Source organism: Oryza sativa, chromosome 11, assembly GCF_034140825.1.
Source record: "Oryza sativa Japonica Group chromosome 11, ASM3414082v1".
Taxonomy (NCBI): Eukaryota; Viridiplantae; Streptophyta; class Magnoliopsida; order Poales; family Poaceae; genus Oryza; species Oryza sativa.
Window position 1 is genome coordinate 2490784 of NC_089045.1, and position 16413 is coordinate 2507196.

At 45.1% G+C, this 16413-nt stretch overlaps 1 protein-coding gene and 2 long non-coding RNA genes across 3 annotated transcripts; 1 reads left to right on the forward strand and 2 right to left on the reverse strand.

Annotated features, from left to right (window-relative positions):
• The first annotated feature begins 6702 nt into the window (after window positions 1-6702).
• LOC9270175 (uncharacterized) lies at window positions 6703-10419 on the forward strand. Its single transcript, XR_010737707.1, has 4 exons — window positions 6703-6883; window positions 7741-8222; window positions 9882-9956; window positions 10092-10419. It is a non-coding gene; the product is annotated as an uncharacterized lncRNA (long non-coding RNA).
• Window positions 7516-9102, reverse strand: LOC4349798 (CEN-like protein 2). Its single transcript, XM_026021171.2, has 4 exons — window positions 8554-9102; window positions 8420-8481; window positions 8166-8206; window positions 7516-8069 (listed from the first exon to the last, which is right to left on the reverse strand). Exons 1-4 carry the CDS (start codon window positions 8752-8754, stop codon window positions 7852-7854), a joined length of 522 nt encoding a protein of 173 aa, XP_025876956.1. The 5' UTR covers window positions 8755-9102; the 3' UTR covers window positions 7516-7851.
• Window positions 10420-12665: 2246 nt separating the features above from the next.
• Window positions 12666-15589, reverse strand: LOC9266288 (uncharacterized). The gene is made up of 5 exons (XR_010737706.1): window positions 15488-15589; window positions 13862-13967; window positions 13192-13292; window positions 12903-13112; window positions 12666-12822 (listed from the first exon to the last, which is right to left on the reverse strand). It is a non-coding gene; the product is annotated as an uncharacterized lncRNA (long non-coding RNA).
• Between the last annotated feature and the right edge of the window lie 824 nt (window positions 15590-16413).

A 16413-nucleotide genomic window follows, 5' to 3' on the forward strand; every position in this document is an offset into this window, starting at 1 on the left:
CCAAACTTGGCCAGCCAAAATCGGCTGGCCAACCGCGGGGCCCACACCGTTTCTCTTCCCCGTCTCTCTGTACACTCCGACGCCGCCCCAGCCCCTTCCACTGCCGCGCCGGCGTCTCCTCTCCCCGCCTCCCCTATCGTCCCCCTTCCGCCATCGCCCGTCGGAGCGGAAACAACAACGATAACGAAGATGATGCCCCTCTGTGCAGCGGTGGCGACACATCCCAGCTCCGGTATAGCCCTTCCAGTGTTGTCGCCCGTCATCTTCGGCAACGAGACGTTGAGGATCGGAGATCGCAAGCAAGGTCGATAGGCGGAGGAGAAGCGGCGGTGGGGCGGCACGACGGTGAGCGGCGCCAAGGTCTCCCGCTCGCGGCCGCCGGCGTCGAGGGCATGAAGGGAGTGACAGCGGCGAGGTGTTGTCGTCGCCCCTCCTCCTTGCCGGCATCGTCGCCTCCGCGCCCGGCCGCATCTGGTGCCGCCGCCGCCGCCGCGCCCGGCCGTATCCGGCGACGCCGCCTCCTCGCCCGGCCGCATCCGGCGCCGCCGCCGCCACGTCGCCCGGCCGTATCCGGCGCCGTCGGCTCCTCGCCCGGCCGCATCCGCCGCCGCCGCCGCTTCCGTGCTCGGCCGTATCAGGCGCCGCCGCTTCCTCGCGCGGCCGCATCCAGCGCCGCCGCCTCCGTTCGTGCGGGAAGAGTAACGAGAGGAGAAGAAGAGGGAGAGAAAAAGGAGGAAGATGGTGTATCAGATACTGACGTGTGGTCCTAGTAAGTGTAGATGGAGATGTTGTTAAAGCGATAAATGAGTTTGGCTTGATAAATTATTTGAAGAGCTGGTTAAGTGTTTGAAGAGTCCGATTTAGAAATGTTGTTGGAGATGCTATTAGTTCTTAAAAAAAAAACTACTGTTGCAAGAACTGCAGCTAGTAGGCACATCATCGCACGATGCATTGCAGGCGACGTCATCTGCTGCACTCGAGTGAACCCAAGTCTTATCGATCCCCCGTCCCATCTACGAGATCATCATGCATCTCTCTGCCGCACACAGCTTAAATTAATCACTCTTGTGACATGCATTTACTCGATCGTGCTATTTCCAATTTCCCAAGCTCTATCCACCTCAACCAACACAATTGATATTGAGTGTGACTGATAGACTGTTTCTCCTCTTTAAAACCATTGGGGGGGTTAATGCACTGTCAAATGACAAATAAATGCACATTGTACGACGAATATATAACTATCATATTGGTATTGGTAGGTTGTGTCTCTTTTGGGCTGAAATACAATTATAAAACAAAGAACTGTATAACATAAAAAATAACCACAAGAATGGTTGTTTTAATACTTTATCCGTCCTAATACAAGTGCACATAGTATAGGAGTAAAAAACATTGTACCAAAAGTTTGGGTTTAGATTTTTCTGAAAGTTCACTCTCTCTTTTTTTCCCTGAAAATATGGAAGTAAATTTGGGAAATTATGTGGGTGTAGGGAGAAACCCAGATGAAGATAATGACCACATATATATCTAGAAGTTTTGGTAATTCTAAAATTTTTCACACTAAAAGATCATATCAGAATTTGGTAAGGCTTAAAATCAAATGTATCCAACCTACTAAAATTTAATAACACTAAAATGTATTAAATCATGATTATGGTTCAAAGGTGAATAAGTCCTTATAATTATAAAATTATAAGGGTGATCAACAAACATATTGTTGGTCAGAAAACAGAAAACCACTTGGGCCACACGTGCGGGCTGCACTGAGGAAGTAGTTTCCTCTTTTTCTCAATCTCAGGACCAAGTTGTAGAGAAGATATAGATTAAAAGTTGCATTAAACCAGGATCACACTAACAAACTACGTCATGTACTCCTCATCAAACACGATAAGACTCTTCATCAAACACGATAAGACTCTTCTAACATAACTACTCCCTACGTCCCATTTTAAGTGCAACAATAAATTTCCACGCTTAACTTTTAGTCCGTATTATTTTTTATAATTAGTATTTTTATTATTATGATATGATAAATCATGAATAGTACTTTATACGTGACTTATGCTTTTAATATTTTTAAAAAGTTTTTCAAATAAGATGGACGGATAAAGTTGTGCATGGAAAATCATGGCTGCACTTAAAATGTGATTGAGGAGTATATACTTTCTCCATCTAAAAAACTTAATCTAGATGAAGATGTCACCCTCATACTATAACAAATCTGGACAACCACTATCCAATTTCATTAGAGGTGGTGTTTGAATCTCCTGAAGATAAAAATAAAGATAAAGATTAAGTGTTTAACGTAAAACGAGGTCGTAATAACGTGTGATTTATTTAGTTTTAATTATTACAAACTTGAAAAATAGATTAGTCTGATATTTTAGAGCAACTTTCATATAGAAAGTTTTCACACGAAACACACCGTTTAGTAGTTTAAAAAGCATGTCACGAATATCCAAAATTTAATCCTGTGCTTACAATAGAAACGAATAAGACCTAAACATCATAGATTAAGTTTTTTTTTTAAGTACGGAGGGTCTAAGTCAGATAGACGTGTGTCTCTAACCCCGCAGGATTCACCTCAGTTTCTCGCCAAGGCATGATTATCCAGTCAAAGTATAATACTCGTCCCTAATCGATTTTAAATCGAACTACTACTACTCCGCAAAAACAAGGCTCAATTAGTAGCAAAATGTTTATCAGGTAGGCAGCCTACTATGCCACCTAACCTACCGTCGCCACCCTTCCTCTTCTTTTTTTTTTTTGAACGGTCACCCTTCCTATTCTCAACCAACGTAGAACAAACTTAAACCACCTTGATCGCATTCGCATTCCATCGCCATCGATCGATCGCCTCCTCCGCACGCGCAACGGCAAGCCGGCGAGCTATATATACTACATGCCACTACTAGCACCATGAAATTGGCAATGGCAGGAGGCGACGGAGTGAAGGGCGCCGCCGCCGTCGTCTTCGTTGACGACGACGACGACGAGCTGTTCGACATCGACATCGCCTTGCTCGACCGCCACTATTACCACCAACGACGACGCGACGACGACGATGAAGCTGAAGACAAAGATGGCGGCGGCGGCGACGCTCTTCTTGCCAACTGCCTCCTGCCGGTGAGCTCGGTGAGCAAGGCGGTGCCCGTGACGGCGACGACGGCGGCGAGCTCGTCGTCAGCCTCTACCTTCCTTCCGGCCGTCCGGTACGGCGGCTCCAGGAGTATGCTCCTCTTCAACGGCCGCGGCGGCGGAGGGAGGAGGCTAGTGCGGAGAGGCAGCAACTCGTCGGCGAGGTTTTGGCTCGCCGCGAGAGGACTCGACGCCGCCATGGGAAACTTTCAGAGGTACTAGAGGTCAGCTGAAACGAACAGAATCGAACAAGTCAACGAGTCAACTTGTGGAGCCCAGTGGTATATGGCCCTTGTGGGCCCAATTACCGCAGGCCCATAAAGGTTCGGTTTAGTAGCACAAAAGGGCCTGTATTTTTATTTGGGAATAAGTTCACTTTAGGTCCCTCTATTTATCGCTCAGTCTGATTTTCATCCCTAAACCGCAAAACCGGGTACGACTCATCCCCAACTTACGAAAACCGGGCAAACGAGGTCCCTCGGTGGTTTTGATAGTGGTTTTGGCTGACGTGGCGCATACGTGGCTAATTTGACTCGGTCTTCATCTGACGTGACGCTTACATGGCAATTTGATCTTAAAAAAATAATAAAACTAGTGGGACCCACATGTCAGTTTCACACACAAATAGAGGAAAAAATGGTGGGACCCACGTAGGCCCCATATGTCATCCTCACTCCTCTCTCTATCCTCTCTCTCCCCTCTTCTCTCTATCCCTTCTCTCTCTCCGGCCGATGGAGCAGGGCGGGCGACGGGCGGGGCGGGACGTGGCCGACGGCGGGTCAGGTCGCGGCGCGCCAGCCATTCTCCCGCAGCGCCTCCTTCTTCGCGGGGAGGGCGGCGAATCTCCCCCATCGTCTTTCGGATTGCCGGCGGCGGCGGTAGCTAGCCCCGCCCCCGTGGTGAGGTCCGTCCCGCCGGATAGCTTGCGCTCGGTGCTCCAGGACTTGGTGTCCGACGAGTAGGACCGGCACGCCGTGAAGCTACGACGCTTGTAGAGGACCAATAGGCGGAAGGCGGCGGGACCCGGTGGGAGCGGATCGGCGGAGTCCTGGAGATCGTCGGCGGTGAGCAGCGCGCACGCGTAGAGCCCGGGCCTGTCCTTCCCGGAGAGGACGGGGAGGAGGATGGCCATTTCACCGGTCATGGGGTTGCACACGACGAGCTTAATGTTAGTTAAATCTTGCATGCATGTAGCTACTAAGTGTTAGCTATGGGTTTCAATTCTGTTATTGCATTGTGCATGAGCTTCCGGTCTATGGATGCCATGCATGTAGTGGTAGTCGTGCCGACCTTGGCGATCGGAGGCGTGAGCACGTTGTTAGGATCGTGGGGATGGACATGATTGTACCGCGACGTGGGAACGCATCCAATGCGCTCACCTGCATAATGAAAGGGAGAGAGAAAACCAGAAAAGGTGCAGCTTCATCGCACCACAAAACTCAGCGTGTTTCCTCGTGGTCGCGTGTGTTTCCACAGCTTGTTCGTCGATCACTTAGGGAAACCTGTCACTTAAGGGCGGCGGAGCTCGACGACGAGGCGGCCTTTCCGTGATGCGACGAGGCGGGAGTTCTTGAAGAGGCCGGGGTTGTCAAACACCCTGTCAAGCTCGCCGCCGCCGAACCTGGAGGAGGCCGAGGGCAACGGGATGAACCGAGGCAGCGCGACCGAGGAAGACGAGTCGTCCTCGTGGGTCTGGTGGAAGAAGTCGACGGCGAGGTCGCGGATGAGGTGGCTGGAGGGCGGCATGGAGCGGCAGATGTACACCGCGTTGCCGGTGAGGTGGTGACGAGGCGGCGCCACCGCCTACAAGTGGCGCGGTGCACCGGACGAGATCGTGAAGATCCAGCGAGCTAGCCGCAAACACGAGGAGGAGGACCTGACCTAGCCCGCCGTCGGCCGCTGCCCCGCCCCGCTCTGCCGGCCAGCCGCTCCGCCCCGTCTGTCGCCCGCTTCTACCGTCGCCGCTCGCCCTGTTCCATCGGCCGGAGAGAGAAGGGATAGAGAGAAGAGGGGAGAGAGGATAGAGAGAAGAAGAAGTGAGGATGACATGTGGGGCCCACGTGGGTCCCACCATTTTTCCTCTATTTGGGTGTGAAACTGATATGTGGGTCCCACTGGTTTTATTTTTTTTCGGATCAACTTGCCACGTAAGCGCCACGTCAGTGTCACGTCAGATGAAGACTGAGTCAAATTAGCCACGTAGGCGACACGTCAGCTAAAACCGCTATCAAAACCGCCGAGAGACCTTGTTTGCCTGGTTTTCATAAGTTGGGGGATGGGTCGTACCCAGTTTCGCCGGGCCGAATGGGCTTGTATTTGTAATAAACTCAAATGTGTCCTATCTAAGGAATAAGTTCATCCGAGGTCCCTTAACTTGTCAACGAATCCGATTTTCGTCCTTGAATTTTAGAAATAGAATCGAATAGCAACTGCAGCAAGCAGTTTCCAATCCCTGTGAAGTCGTGGAGACTGGAGAGGGGGGAAGGAGAAAATGGCGACGTGCTAACCGTTCGCTTCCGGAAGCTGGCGGCCGACCAGATCAAGGGCGCCCGACGCCGATGACGCCCTCCTCTATGGCGCCGCTTACGTCCCGCCGCCCCGCTCCTGCGCCACCGCCGCCAGTCACTAGTCACTACCGCTTGCGCCCTGGGGCCCCGCGCGCCGCCGGCGCCCTCCTTGACGCCGCCGCTACTTGCACCTTGTGGCCCTGCGCGCCGCCACCGCCATGCTCCCGCGCCGCCGACACCCAATCGCCGCATTGGTGGCTCGGTGCCCTCCTCAAACCCGTCGCCATCGGCGTCGTCGTCTTCGACAGTGGCGGCGGGAAAGCAGGTGGAGAGAAGCGGGAGCTCGCCCGCCACCGCCCATAACGAGGACGCCGTCGAGGTCGGTGAGCGGCGCGAAGGACAGTGGAAACGGTGGCGGGGGCCGCGATGGTGAGGTGTGCGTCCTTCTCCTCGCGGAGGACGCTGCTCCTTTCTCGTCGGTCGCCGGCCGCCTCCTGCACATGCGCGCCGCTCCTTTCCTCCCTCCGGCCGGCGCCTGTGCGCCGCTTCTTATTTCTGCCAGCGAGAGGAAGGAGGAGAGGGGAGAGAGATGAAGACGACGAGAGATGGGGAGAGATCAAGAGGAAGAAGATCAGGGGTGAGAATGACTTGTGGGGCCCACGTGGGTCCCACCATTTTTATTAATTTGTATACGAAACTGATATGTGGGCCCCACGGGGTTTATTATTATTTTTTGGGTCGAAGTGCCACGTAAGCACCACATCAATGCCACGTCAGATGAAGACCGAGTCAAATTCGCCACGTAGGCGCCACGTCAGCCAAAACCACAATCTAAACCGCCGAGGGACCTTATCTGCACCGGTTTTAATAGTTGAGAGACCCGTTATATCTGGTTTTGGGTTCAAGGACGAAAACCGAATTCGTTGACAAGTTAAGGGACCTCAGATGAACTTATTGCCCTATCTAACGAGAGGCCTGGGTAACGGATTACGGCCATCTGGGCCCACTAAAAATACTCGTAGAAATACGGCTACGGTGTGTACGCGGCGTCGTCAGCCCACTCGCCGCACATCCTCGGCGAGGTCGCCGGCGATGGCGCCGCCACCGCCAGGGCGGCAGCGGCTGCCCTGCGACGGCGAGGAGGACGCCCCCCCCCCTCTCCACCGCCGCCGGTGAGGGCCTCCTCCGTCCAGCGATCGCTTCCGGCGGGACGTACGGGGCCCGCCGCGAGCCTGGTGAGGGTTTTGTTCTCCCCTCCCTCTCTGACGATATGCTCTCTCTTGCTTCGCTTTGATTCCGCAAGCCGCCGCTGGGATCCAGTAATTTTTTTTTCACTTAATTCCACTCGCGCGTTTCAGTTTGTGCGGGAATTCGTGGATCATTCAAAGGATTGTGCTACAAATTCCCACCATATCATCACTATATCAGTGTTGTCTTTTACTGCAATTTTTTTTTTAAGAAAATGGGATAAACCGGGCCTCTAAATCCATCCGGATGTACGCAGCCGATTTTATGTGTTACTTACTACTACATGTTAATAAATAATAACCTGCATAGTAGTATGCAATCTGGATGAATTTGTACAAAAAAAGAAAGCTGGATTCCCATCATATCAGTGTTGTTACTTACTGCATTTTTTTCCATTGTGTCACATACTACATGTTAATAACCTGCATAGTACTACTAGTATGCAATGTGGATGATTTTTGTACAAAAATAAAACTGGATTCCTATCATATCATTGCTGTTACTTACTACTGCACTTTTTCCCCGTGTCACTTATTACTACAAGTTAATAACCTGAATAGTAGTATGCAATGTGGAGCCACCAAGCGACACCATGTGGAGCCACCAAGCGACATACAAATAGATAAAAAGCCCTTTCTACCAGTTGGGTTTGTCCACCAGCATGAATTGGCTTATACATGACTTAAAAACATTAATAATAACGTGGTTTACATATTAGTGCACTGGAATTTGCCAACATGGCTATCAATCTTACTGCTTACAAAATAATCCACTAATATGTTCTTGATACGGAAAGAAATCTAATACTAATACATGCTGCAAAATGCATCTGGTTTATTCGCAGATATACTGGCTGCTGATGTAGCAGAAGAACGTTGATTCATGAGAAAGTAATATGGCAGAAAAGGTTTGATTTCAGAGAATCGTAATTTTGGGACAATTGGAGCTGCATTTCTCAGCGCCTCCTGGCTGCAGTCTCTCTCTGGGCATTGAAGTAGACAGCAGCCACAGGAAGGCCAAGATCATTCTCCTCGGCGAACCGGCGGGTGTTGAAATGGTCCCTGAAGGATGGCACAATTACAGTTTGCCTGCGCTTCTGCTTGAAGAGCACAAAAATGAACCTATGGATGCCAATGTTCGGCTTTGGACTCTCATAGCTTATGACCTCGCGTCCTTCAATCGGAAAGTGGTACAGTTGTTTATTCACAAGGAGAAACTCAATGAATAAGATGGAAAAAAAAACTGACACAAATTAGAGGAAGGACCTACCAAAAGAAGCATCCGTTGTCCCAGGTATATCAGTAACAATCCTGCGTAAATGTTAAGGTGAGATTTGCTGATAATTTAGCCACATTACTATTCATGTTAAGACTAGTCAGATTATGTGTTGTTTGTATGCATATGAAAGCTAAAGTAATTGTCCTATCTTCCCTAGAAACATAACTAACATGTCTAGCTAATCGGTAACCACCCACAAGAAACAAATATATAGTATTTAGATACAAATGTTCATGGTTGGTTACCAATGAAGGTGCTCCCTTAGATAAGGATCACTTGGTCCTGGCACATCTGGGTCTGTCATAACCTGAAACATGAGGAGTTATGGTTAACCAGGGAAAAAAATCGTAAACCAACTATGAAGTTGAGTGCTCCGCACCAATGTGAAGAAAGATCGCAGGTCACCCCCTTGGACCTCAACTCTTGGTTTAGACACAACTGCTGATGGGTAGAGCTCATGACCATTAAATACAAGCTTGTTGGAGTTATAGGTCACTATCATCTTCATGCATGGGTTAAAGGTATCAAGAACTTCCCCAATCACGCGCCCTACAACAAGAGGCTCCACAGACCTAGACATGTTTAGAGGAGCAGACAGTAATATTTTGCACACCAATGAGTGCTCTAGCTAGTCGTGGTGAGCTAATGCACTTCGGTGAGCTGTGGGCTGATTGCTTGGCAATGGTAGTACGAGCCTCTATTTATAGTGGCCAGCAGCCTGCTGGTCAAGTGTCTTGCAACCTCAATGGACAATGTGAGACATGAGTAGTATGTGTGTTTTTTAGTCAGGTATGCCGTGGAAAATAACTGAAAAGGCTACAGAAAGTAGCTAACAACTTTTGCAGCATAACCAACCAAGGGTCTTATTTTCTTCTATAACAGTTTGCAATAGAATCTATACACGCTGACGCTGTACTTCATGTATCTTCCATCAAGTTCTAAGGATAATCCCTCTGCATTTGTTTTTTTCCCCCTTAAAAGAACTGTTTGCGTGGGAAAGATGCAAGTCACCAGTGCTATTGAACTCTCTGGAGGTGTTAATACACCTCTTTTCAGGTCCTTTCTTTTTGGTTATTAATACAAACATTTTGTCAGTAGAAGACCATTATTTTTTTTCATGATATGATTTTTTCTTTCAAGCTGATAGTTTGATAGTTTGTCCACAGTAGTTTACTCAAAAAATATTATAGATCACTAGATTTATGCTATTCCTCTGAAACATAAGAAACCTTGAGGCAAGTGGATCTATGAAGATTACGTTGCTGAGCAATCTTATCGGTCAATAAACAGTGTTCGTCCTCCTGTCTGCCGATCTGCAGAGTCTGCATGACAATATACTCTTTAGCATGTTATGATTATTTTTATGTATCATCCTATGGTTTTCTAAATGAAAAACAGAAATTACTCTGTAACATTTATAATGGCATTACAGTAACATCTAGTTTTTGGAGAGGGCAATTAAAAAAATTTAATATGAAATGTTAACATCTTGATGGAGTTTTTTTGTGAAAAATTGGGAACCATGCCCTTATAGGGCAAAAGAAAAAAAAAAGGAATCTTAGCACTTTCAAGTGATTCTTATTTGCCAAAACTATCAATTCATTTTTTGCGTGTTCGATTTGGTGATTACTTGTTAAACATTAAAGCTTGCCTTGCTTGATATTCTTATCTTCTTATTTTCTAATTATTCTTTTTGTTATCTAGCAGAAAAAAATGCTTCACCACCTGCGTGGAAGTGTCTGCGCCCTCAAATGTTCATCTTTGCACACCTTGTTTATTTAGGTAAGCCCCATTCAGCGTCCTCTTTTTCTGATAAGGAAAAGAGAATTTGATGAGTTTAATTGCTGTTAGATTCTTTCCCCAAACTGTGATACTACTTGGATTACCATTATTATCTGTTTATTCTCTTCTTTGGAGGACTATGGCAAAACACCATGGAAGAGAATAAAGGAAGGGAACGCAGTGCTGCCACCACTTCAATGTGTAGGGGTGCTGTCTAGTGCTCAGATGTCATTTCAATGTTTAAAGATCATATGTTCTCCTTAATTGAGCCATTAAAAAAACTTTCTATATTTCCATAAGTAGTGGAGCCAAGTACAGCTTTATGCATTCCTCTGTTCTGGTGTAATGCCATCATGCCTACTTGACACTTTGAGCAACTAGCCAAGTAGAGGTAGTGGAGCCAAGTACAGCTTGTGACATTTTCCGGTTCCATTCTAATGCCATGATAATTGCTTGACACCTAGCTGAAGTAGTGGAATCTCCTAGCTGTTCCATTCAATGCTTGTTTTTGGGAAATTTTCTCCTGCTTAGCATTTCAGGATACTTCTTTTTTTGTGCTTCAAATTGTTTTCAGTTTTTCAGACGAAATTATCTTCACTTATTCAGTTAACTTCATGTTATTTTCCATTGAAATATAACTTTTAGTTGAAAGATGGGCCAAAGCCGCGTATCTTGCAAGCAAACCAACCTGTGTTTAAAAAAAATGCATATGCATACTAGGCACCTGTTAAAAGTTGTACAGCAAATTCTTCAGCTCTGCAATGTAGACTTTTCTTCATGTGTGCTGACTAGGATAGGATTTACGCTTCGGGCAATATCGTCTGTAGTCAGTACTACTTGCCAGCCTGGTTTGGTACTCCCTCTGTTTCAAAATGACATACTCCCTCCGTCCCAAAAAAAAAAATCCATTCCTAGCATCCCGAGGTGGAGTTAGTGGAGATGAAGAATGACTAAAATGCCCTTAATCATTGAAAAAAGCTGTAAGAGTGATAGGTAGGTAAAGGGTATTAAAGAGATAAAACTTCTCGCTTTACGTGCTGAGGGTATGTAGGATAGTAGAAGTTGGTTTTTTATGGGACAAAATTTAAACTCTAGAATTTGAGTTTTTTTTTGGGACGGATGGAGTACTTTTGTTTCGTTCGGACAAGACTTTGACTAACAATCACTCCATTGTAACATAATTTTTGTGACGTACTCCCTCCGTCCCACAATATAAGGGATTTTGAGTTTTTGTTTGCAACGTTTGACCACTTGTCTTATTCAATTTTTTTTTGCAAATATAAAAAACGAAAAGTTGTGCTTAAAGTACCGTGGATAATAAAGTAAGTCACAAATAAAATAAATAATAATTTCAAAAAATTTTGAATAAGACGAGTGGTCAAACGTTGCAAGCAAAAACTCAAAATCTATTATATTATGGGACGGAGGGAGTATTCAATAATACTTTCTCATTATTATACTTCTGTGCCATATAAATGATAGATATAGTAAAGTAATTGTTGGTCAAAGCCTTGTTCTAACAAAAACAAATATGCCTTGTATTTTGAAATAGGGGGAGTATTCTACAAGAACATGAGGTAACGAGAGAACCTTACCTTGATTACCAACATTCTTCTTCATTATTGTCTTCTATATTATATCCCTTAAGTCCCCAATAACCACTTGTCACTTACATGCAGATGGTGATTCTTCCTGTTTGCCGTCGAAACCGTCGTTACTCGACACCTCGAAATGCCTCGACGAAACTGCGCTGTCCACCAAACGTCAGCCCCTCAAAATGACAGCTGTGGTAAGTTGAATGCATGTTGATGGGAGGATCATTGTGGGGGCAACCTGTGGGAGGCAGCAAAGATATTCAGATGATGGCAGGCAGACTTTGGAGGGAGGATTGCCATGACCCAATGGAATATCCATGAATCAGTGATTCGGCATGTCTCGGCCGTCGGTTGAATCTAGGTGCTGACTGGTTTTGAGCCTTGAGATCCCTGTGGAACTATGGATTCACTTCATGGATGGATGAGTGTGGATTCACTTCATGGATGGATGAGGCATGAGGAGCTGTAGAAGCATCAAAATTTTACCCACTTTTGACGACAAAATCGCTAGTTAGTGGAAATGTGAGTTTTCTTTGATCCTTCTTGAAGCACTCCTCTTTTGTCAAATCGATGAACGCTGACAACATTGCAATGAAGGGATTTATGCTCATACCCATACTACAGGTTCAGAGTTGTTTTGTTAATGAATTATTACTTGTCTATATAGTTCTCTGTGAATTGACCAGTTGATGACAATTTGAGTTTCTGTACTCGATTCCAAATTCAATGAATAATTCTTTCTAGGGGGAGGGTTGATTACAATAGATTCATCTTCATTATTGAGTGTTGGTTCATGAAACGTGGAAAATGTTTCAAAGCTTAATCTAATTGTTTACTACCTACAACTGCCAAGATTGGTCACTGTTATTTGCAGCCTTTCCTGATGAGCTAACTTTGGCATGAAGTAGCATATATCTTATCTTACCCTGTTGAATGCCAGACGGTTAAAGTTGCTGCTGAAATGTCTCGCAAGTTTAATCTTGGCTGCTCGTTAAAACAACTCGTATATTTTCATGTACTAGTAGTAGTATGATGAAAGAGTTATTCGGTCTGACATTTTAGGATCCATCAGGCCTTTCAAAGCAAACAACTTAAATTCTACGAGAATCCGAAAAACTTCAAATAGGCGTATGAATCAAGAATTCAGGCACCAGGGCTGTTCTTGAGCATTATGAATGTTCTGTCCGGGTTCTTGGGTGATTTCTTTCAATGGAACTTGCATGATGGTAATACTGCTATCGAACATTCATTCACCACAGGTGTAAACCAAGCTGGAAAGGGGAGAACAAACACATCACATGGCTCAAAAACACTCTTTTCCACTGTGAATTCCTTTCAATCCTATTCTTACCTGTGCATGAGCATGGCAACTTTTTCAGGAGATTCTGCCCATTACCACGTGCCGGCGAAGAACACGATGATGCTATTGCTCTCATCGATCAAAGATCATGGACGCGAAAACACTGTACTGTTCGTCTGTTTAGCCAGCTATACTAGTAATATGATCATCTGACTCGATCAGAATTTCTGGCATCAGTCGCACGCCTCCGATCCAACCCCCCTGTTCCACATCCACTGAACTGAGAAATGACGAGGCCTTTGTACCACGCATAAACATAGCAAATCTTATCTCTGCTTACCTCCACTAAGCCTCGTCCTTTGCAGAGTTTCAGTCCTTCACAGGAGTTCTTCACGCATGAAGAAGCCGTACTGTACTACCATCACCCACTCCAGCAAAAAGCTGTCAGGATACAAGATGCAAAGGTAAATGAAATCCCTGCTTCAATCGTACCACAGAACTAGTTGCAGAAAGAATAAAATAATATAGTTTGAAATGAAAGGCTAGTATGAAATAAGTTTGAGCAGGAGCCATGTCTAGGAAAACCGGCAAGAATTTAGGATCATATCTAAAATTGTGTGTGAGCATTGTGGTAAGGAATAAGACTGAGGGAAAGCTTGCTGTTTGTTGTTTAACAGAATTATGTCATTGCATCTCCAATTCCAAATTATATATATGTTAGTCTTTATTAACAAGTTGCACTTGCATTCAAAGCAACAAGAATTGGCATTAACCCACAATCTCATGATGTCGAACTTGTCTGTGTGACAGCTGAATCAGTTGCCACACTTCCTTTCGGCTTTCGCCACATCAAGGTCTACTAGATCCTTGAGTGCCTTCATCTGCAAACACTAAATGCCAGCACAAAATAGTTTTCTGATACAACAAAACTCATAAATCACAAAAGCAAAACATTTCAAAATCAGGACCAGACCAAGCAAAAATGCATTCTCAGCATAGGAAAATCATACCATATCAAGTACAAGGAGTGCCCTCAGACGGTCTCCAAAACTTAGCTGCACAATGGTTGCATCATGATCTCAGGACAACTGGTTGTGGCACGGCATCATCAGATGTCTGCCAAAAAAGGGAAAAAGCACAAAAAAGAGCGTACCATTTAGCAGTCACTTGGATATGTTTTCAAACACTGGAATAACAGCATACAAAATAGATAGATAACATGCAAGAAACAAAAGTACACTTTCTAAGCACAGGTTAATCATATTAATGGATGAATATATTATTAGGCTATATGTAACATTAAAATGTGATGCAACTCTTTGCACGAGAAGCCTTTACACCAAAGGAATTTTGCTTCAGAGCACTCCGATGAACTAATGGCACAGCGAGACCTAGTTGGAGAATGGTAATTAAGCCAGATTTTAGTTCTCAGGAAGGTGATTTGACCCTAAGGAACTACAGTTTTGAAAGCACAACTGCAAGGCGGAGGCATACTGCGGTGCAGTGTACAGCTCCTTGTGTTCCACAAAAGTTTGGTCTTATTAGTGATACGGTTGTTTGAACATACCGTTGAAGAAGCACCCAACACATTAGCTGAGTTTATTGGTTTTTCCAAGGTTGTATGTCACAATTTCATTGCTGAGCGCGAAGATCTTAAAATTGAAGAAATAGCCCTTAAGAGGTAAAAAGGAAAATAAAAGAAAGAGTTACTTTGTGCAAGATTTTGAATCAAAATTACAGAAGACAGCATAAGTTCTCTGCGTAGTGTTTTTGTCCTTCCTAATCAACCAGGCCTTGGAATAATCAAAATACTTTTTTTTGTTCATTCTATTCAACTTTTTTAGCGAAATGTTCATCCTATTCATCATTCAGCCTCCAATAGCATCCTATCAAACAGAGATAATTCCACTACCAATTTCACATTTCCTCAAATCTCTTGGTTCAAACATGGGATGAAATTACGTTTTGAAATTTCGGACCCCCCGCCCCCCCGGGCAAGTCAATATCTCGGCCGAAATTTTCGGTTTCTCTCAGCTTTTTGTGAATTTAGTCAAAATCAGTTAAATTGTGTCAAAATTTCAGAAAATTTCGGCCCAAAAAATGCCGAAATTTTGGGAATTTCGGTTCTACCGAATTGACCGAAATTTTAGCCGAAATCGAAATTGAAAACCCTGAATGTGGCACCACGGGATCTCTAAACACGAAGAGTGAAACTAGGCGCAAGTAACACTGTAAAAGTGAAAGAATAAAAAAAACAGATGGTGAGATATATATATCGCAATTTATATTAAATATAATTTGAACACTATCCACCGGCCCGGTGAAAAAAAAATAATTTGAACATCATCTTAGAGACTTAGGAGCTAGGACGCCATCTAACTATACATTCATCTCAAATCTCATCATCATCATCACACCAGTAATAACACAGCCAATTGTAATGCCTTCCCAATGACATGACAGCATCTGTATCTCCAAAAAATTATCTATCCGAGGTAAATCTATATAGGCAGAGTAAAATCTAAGCAGTTACATTGTTTAGAGCGAAACCTAAGTAACCACAGAGAGGAGATCGATCCAATTCGAACCCAACCCTACTCCAGGCGATGGGCAGACAGAACAGGCAGATCGCTCACCTCGGGGAAGAGATGCGGAGGAGGTGGCGCGGCGAGGAATCCATGGGTGGCGGTGGAGATGGATGGAGCAGTGGGGAAACAAATGGAAGAGAGAGAAAGAATGAAGGGGAAGATGGCCGAGTTGGTGGGGGTAGGAGACTAGGAGTGATGGGCCAAATTGGGCCTTCTAATTAATTACCGCGATGCCCATTATGCACAGCCCATTTGATAATAGGCCTTGTTATAGTAGACTGATCAATTAATTTAGAGTAAATTTTAGAAAACTGCAACGACAAATATATCTGTTTGATTCAATATTAGCGACATATTTCAGTTTGCTACGACAATAGCATAGGAAATTATCATAAAACTTATTGTTACATGACATAAGCTTACTGTTGTCACCTACATGTCCTGTAGCAGCATACCCCATAAAAGTTGTAGTTTTGTGATAGTTTTCCACGCTATCATAAAAGTTGTAGCAAACTAAAATATGTCGCTAATGTGGACGCAGCTTACAGAACTGAAACTAGTGAAGCAAGCGTTGGGATTATCATTTGAGATTGCAGAGGGCTAGTACTCCTGGCTGTGTATAAAACTCTACACGGTGTACCTCAGCGGCTGAAGCAGAATCTTTAGCATGTTTAGAAGGGCTAAAAGAAGCAATGAAGTGGATTTAGATGCCAATTATTCTGGAACTAGACAACGCTGAAGTTGTTCAGGCATTAACAAAGCAGGTGGCTTCAAGCTCCTCTTGGGCGATGACGATTGCATAAATCAATGATGTGATACAATGTATCCAACAGGTGCAGGTTACAAGATTAAGAGAGAAGCAAATATTAAGAGAGAAGCAAATAGGGTTGCTCATGTATTAGCACAAATGGCAATGAGTACTAGGTCGTGTGGGGAGTGGAGGTTGTGCGCTCCCGCATCAATCCTAGACTTGT